Raw genomic sequence first — 5,780 nt, forward strand, 5'->3', positions numbered from 1 at the left:
AGAACCTGAGATGAGAAGGAAGCCGGGTCCTTTATAAGAATGAAAACCAGTGGGTCGGTTGTCCCTAAGGCATGGGTAGCAGGCACACGGACGGGCAGCAGCCCAGGCCAGCAACCTGCACCTCGTGCATGAAAACCATGCACATCTGCTCTGACGGCTCGTCGCCGGATGACGATGCTTTAAAAACGGATTTTAAAAATTGGACAGTTATGAAGACTATTCAGAATATGATAATTGCTTTAATTTTAAAGGAAAAATATCACGAGAAAACACTATCTAAACATTTCCACAATATATCAGAAATACAGCAAAAAAAAAAAATCTGTTTTAGTGTTTTGGAGAGCAGGTTAAGTGTTTATTTGCCTCAAAATGAAAACGGCACACCTCTCAGAGCAGCAGATCAGATTTAGATTCAGGCTTCGCCACTGAGCCTGGGACCTGGGACAGATTAGCTCTGATAAGACTTGAGAATGAGAACGACGGGGCCCCAAGGGAGAGAGAGACGTGAAACTCCCCGCCAAAGGCCCGCCCCACGGTGCGCAGGAGAAGACGGCTGCCGAATTCCTCCTAAACTTTTCGTGGTTCTATTGCTGACTCTTCATTAAGTGATATTTTAAAGAACGTTACTCAGACCCTTCCCGATGTCATTAACAAGCGCAGCTAGCATTTCTCAAGCATTTACCATGTGCTTCTACACTAGATGTTCTATTTCCATCAAGCGCGTCTCACGCACTGCTTACGAGCTACAAGGCGTCATTTCCCTCATCGAGCGCCGTCCGGGGGGAAGCGGGGAGCCTTAAAACACGGACAGTGCCCAACACACTCAAGCGCGATGAACTTGAACCAAAACATTTGCCACAAAACACATCAGGAAAAGAGAACCGGAAAGGTCCGACAGAGCCGAGTCAGCTCATTCTCAAGGTCGAAAACCTGCTCTCTCCAGGGTAAACTTTATACTTGTTCCTAATATAAGTGACTGCCATTCCCGTCTCCAGGGAACTTATAAATCGTTTCGTCTCCATTATGCAGGATCCTGGGCGGTGAGGTTACTCCTAGAGCTCACAACACGCATTTTCAAGCCAATCTCGTATGTCCCCAAAATAGATGCTCAAAACCTCAAAAGCAGGTAAAAATAGCGAAAGAAGGCAAAGTCAAGAGGAAATTCACCTCCAGTCCCCACGAGCAGCTACTTAAAAGGACAGTGCTGGAGCCCTCGCTCAGCTACGGGATGACACTTACAGGCTGTCGTTATTTTTACAACTCCTATGTTGGGGATTTAGGAGGCAGTGATTTGAAAAAAAAATAGTTTCGTTTTGCACGTTAGTCTCATGCACAATCTTATTTTAAATGAAATGATACTTAGCTTTTATAGTCTTTTCGACATAATTGTTTTTTAAAAATCTCAGAAGGAGATCTGCGTTTACGCTGCAGCCTCCCCGCTCAGCCCCGAGGCGGTTTTATCTGGATGCTGCGTCACCTCACTGCCGCGGGGCACAGACGGGGCCCTTCATCTGAGACCGGCCTGGGGGTTTTATTAGTGAGTCCTAAGGGCACCAGGCTCCAGCAGGGCCCGCTGAGATGAATCCAAATTCAAAAGCGTTTCTGTTAGTGCCTTTTTAAGGTTCTCTTGCCTCGGTGAAATATCCCATCGCATTTAATAAGTAACAAACAATGAAAACTGTCACTCTGTGCCCACGTCCCTCACTAATTTGGATGAAGTCTTTGACGGGCTTTCCAAATGGTTTTGTCAGGATAAGTACACCTTTGTATTTTGAACGCAGCCCTTCAAACGACTGGGCTGTTCTATACATTCCTTTAAAAATAAAAGAAGAAACAGCTTCCATCTTCCCCAAAACCGTGCCACCCCAAACTTCCCCACCGATAGTGGTTCAGAGCGAGGGCACCGATTCCCATGGGGACGCCAGCTCAGTCACTTTCCAACGGCATGGCCCAGCGCATGTACGTCACTCTTGGCCTCATGTTCCTCGTTTGTGAGCCGGAGATAATCACAGGCATTATTGTTTGAGTGGTTCTCAGAATTAAATGAGATACTGCAAATACAGAACTTCCCACCACAGGGCCTGCAGCACAGGAGGCTCTCAATAAATGCAATTAGTCATAATACATAAATTAATATATACACACACACATGTCCCCCAAACACTGACCCTCCTCTTTTTTTTAGTTAAAAAACATCTTTCTTATATATTTAGAATATTATTCTCATTGATTCCGGGTATTATATCATTTTCAGTATACTCAAATAATCGCTTATAGAGAATTAGAATAAAATACCACCAATACGAAAATTATACTGAAAATAAGTTTATTTCTCCCTTAAAATTAAAATCTTCAGAAAGCTTAACACTAGTTCCACGGTTGATTAGATGCCAGAAAAATTATCTTTTATAGTCCAACAGCAATGAGAAAGAATTTATAAAACCTGTGCTCAGTGGACACAGGAATTATAAGGCTGTCTTATTAAGCACTATGGCCTTGGTCCCTGGAGCAGTGACTTATAGTGACTTATAGCGGACGCTCAAGTATTAGTCAATGCTCATTCTCGTTCAGAAACTTCTTAAGACGATTCTCTGTCCAAAGATTATGCCATTAAAACATTACTTACCACATAGAGTTGTTTCCACATGGTTCCCCAGTCTCTCAGTGTGGATGTCATTTCTGTGATAACAGAGTCTTCAGTGGGAATAACCATTTCAAATTGTCTGTGAAATTAAAAAAGAAACACAAAGTATATATGCAAATACCATCGACAATGGTAAATTTAAAACGCTCTGAAAGGCAAACCTGGAGAGAAAGCTGCCCGGCTACTTTGGTCCTGCAGACGGTAACCAGGATCTAATTATAGACAGGTACGAGGGATGCTCTGGGTTATGGTAACATGACCCCAAAATGACCAGCCACGTCATCCAGACCGAGTTTGGGGGTGTGGGGGAAAAGCCACAGCATACAAAGAGCTTTGCTCCAACCGTAGCTAGAGCACCAAACAACAACTCATTTAACCTCTCCAGGCCCCAAAGCCCACCTGTAACAAGAGGTCACCAGGCCGACAGAAACAGAGACGGCTTTTGCATCCCTACAGCCTTGGAACTCAGAGTGACGGACTTGGTTCGAAGATGCGGATAAGGATGGCCGCGAACATCCAAACTAACTCAGTGTCATAAATAACTAGACACCAGGTACCGATTACACGCTTCCTTGATCTCGCCACCACCCCCGTCTTGCTGTTTGTCAACAAGGCCACGCAAAAAGATGAGCATTAACGCCGAGCGGTGCCAGCGTGCACTGTAGAACTTATTGAAGGCTCGAGATATCACGGATGTTTGAACATCCACTGTAGAATATTCCTACAATTAGGGAGATTTCTTCTTCCTATTTCTCCTCTATAAAACAGAAATTATGCTTAGAAAATATGCGTACCAACGCCTAGTAAGGCACATAGTGGGCCTACTGTTGAGAAGATCTATAAAGAGATAGAAGGGAAAAAAACAGAAGATTTAATCTGTGCTCTGTGTCCTGCCTTTGACAGACAATAACCTTTGTCTTCATCTTGAGTTTCTTTTTTCAAATTCTTTCAGTTTCTATGCAAGTTAAAATGGTTAAGTGGCTATTTCTACTGCTTCTGAAAAGAACGCTACCAATTATATGGATGGGGACTGTTTTCTTCATTTGAGTATTTTTTTTTCAAGAATGACATCTAATATGTAGAAAGTAACAACATATTAGACACTGAACCAGGCAGTCTAGATGATTGAGAGAAAATTACTTCTTAGCATGAGGCTAATAACTGCTCTGCAGTTCCTTTTTGATAGTATGTCCAAAGAGGGTGTCGTCTTTTGTAAACTCTTCTTGAAAGCAAGTGTGAGAACTAAAATCTTGCCTTGATTTCTTCACCGATATAGCCTCATCTCCTCATTTCATGCTGCTGCCAAAATGCTTGCCCTTTGAATTAACTTTTCTTCTTTCTAGAGCTTAAACATAGCTTAAAATGTAAAACTGGGATTTAAAACTAGAAATAAAAGTAAACGATAATGTATGCACTGTGACATATATGCTCTACTTAATACTTAAAAAGTGATATGACCTCAGCAGGAATTAAACAATACAGAAGTGGCCTCACTGCTCACAAACTATAATTTAATTTAAGGACCCCCACCAGTCCTACAGACCTCTGAAGACCCAGGAGAGAACATATAGGCAGTTCGGTCTACGAGAAGTTGATCTGGGTTTGTTCAACCAAAACGTAAATTTTCAAGAAGCACGGAATTGCCATTTTAAGGGAGGCAGCTGTTTCCTCTTAATTATGCCAAATCCAAAATCAACGTTCAAACAGTCTATCTTAAGTAGTTGCCCCTGAAATTATATTTCTTTCAGTTATTCTGAGATGTACCTTGCAGCTCTGTCATCCTGATGGGCCATCGGGCTGCTAATCCGCTTAAAATAAGACAAGTAACAACAAAATCCCCAAGAGGTTCCTCTCGGGGAAGGCCACTGCCTGGTAATGCTGGCTCTCAGACGTTTCAGGCCACAGCTGTGCTTCTAGTTAACCACCCTGGAATCTAGGGTCTTAGTTCCAACAATTGAATTTTTTGTTTTTTTAGCAAATAACTTTTGGTTCTAGCCCAAAGTTCTCCTATAGTATAACACTCATCATGCCCTGTGTCAGGTGGAAAACCCACCACCAAGTCTTAAACTTATCCAAATTTTGAGTCACCTTTACCCCCATTCAACTGCCCTCGGGGCTCAGGATAGGGGCCAGACGTGAAACAATTACGTACTAGGACAAAAACAGAAATGAAAGAAAGTGTGTACTTTAGTTAAAACTATGTCCCTACCCCCACCCCGTCCGCCTCGAGAGGTGGGCCCTTCAGTGGGTGAGAGCCATCATCTTTGCTGGCCTCTTTTCCTTGGTCAAGTGTAAGGTGGGGCTGGGTGGCCCTTTGCTCTGGAAGGTTGAGGGAGTCAGGGTGGGGCTCGGGGCAAAGGCAGCAAGGGGGACTGGCTGCACAGGTCTGCCCAGGGGGACACGTACAGGAACCAGGCAGAGACCCTGGTGCCTCCACGTCGCCTAGCCCAGGTCACTGGGGCAGAGGTCAGAAAGAAGAGAAAGCCTATGGCTGAAGCGTTTTCTGGAGTGTCCTCTGGTTCACTTGAGGGCGGGATAGTGTCACACCTAGTCTGGGAGAACTCCAGAAGGACGATTACTCTGCTTGACTCACTTCTGGTGGATGACAGCTCCATGACATTACTGAAGGACATGCGTTTCTTAAAAGGGTAGCAGTGGTCATTATTAGTATTAGGATTATGATGCTTTCAACTACTGTTTTGAGTAATTACTATTATTACTACTACTAATAATAGTAACATTGCTTAAAGGAGCTGACGCATGAGACATATAGTATCAGGATCTCCTAGACTCTAAGTTTTACTCATACAGGAACACTCTATGCCACAGACACTGAGCCACCTGCAGAAGGTATTTTGCTGATCGAGGTTTAATACCTGACCTTTACAGAAAGTGGATGGAAGCATCATCCATTTCGATAGCATCCTTGGAATTTTTTTAACTAAAATTCCATTTTAAAGATATCATTTATTTACTATACTTTAAAATGTGCTTTCATAATTCAGATAAATGTCTATTTTTTTTTTTTGAGGGAAAATGGCTGAACCTGTACTCTTTCCTTTGTCATAAAACAAAAATATTCGATGACCCAAATGTACATGCCTTGTGACATTAGCAGCAAATGTTTAGTTCCAAA

At 43.0% G+C, this 5,780-nt stretch overlaps 1 protein-coding gene across 1 annotated transcript in view; it reads right to left on the reverse strand.

Annotated features, from left to right (window-relative positions):
- DOCK4 (dedicator of cytokinesis 4) overlaps positions 1-5,780 on the reverse strand; it is a 274,845-nt gene that overhangs the window by 203,887 nt on the left and 65,178 nt on the right. Inside the window, exon 5 of the mRNA XM_023537457.1 lies at positions 2,627-2,723. Within this exon, the coding sequence (XP_023393225.1) occupies positions 2,627-2,723 (97 nt within the window). The remainder of the gene's footprint in view (positions 1-2,626; positions 2,724-5,780) is intronic.

The sequence above is a fragment of the Pteropus vampyrus genome, unplaced genomic scaffold (assembly GCF_000151845.1).
Source record: "Pteropus vampyrus isolate Shadow unplaced genomic scaffold, Pvam_2.0 Scaffold192, whole genome shotgun sequence".
Lineage (NCBI taxonomy): Eukaryota > Metazoa > Chordata > Mammalia > Chiroptera > Pteropodidae > Pteropus > Pteropus vampyrus.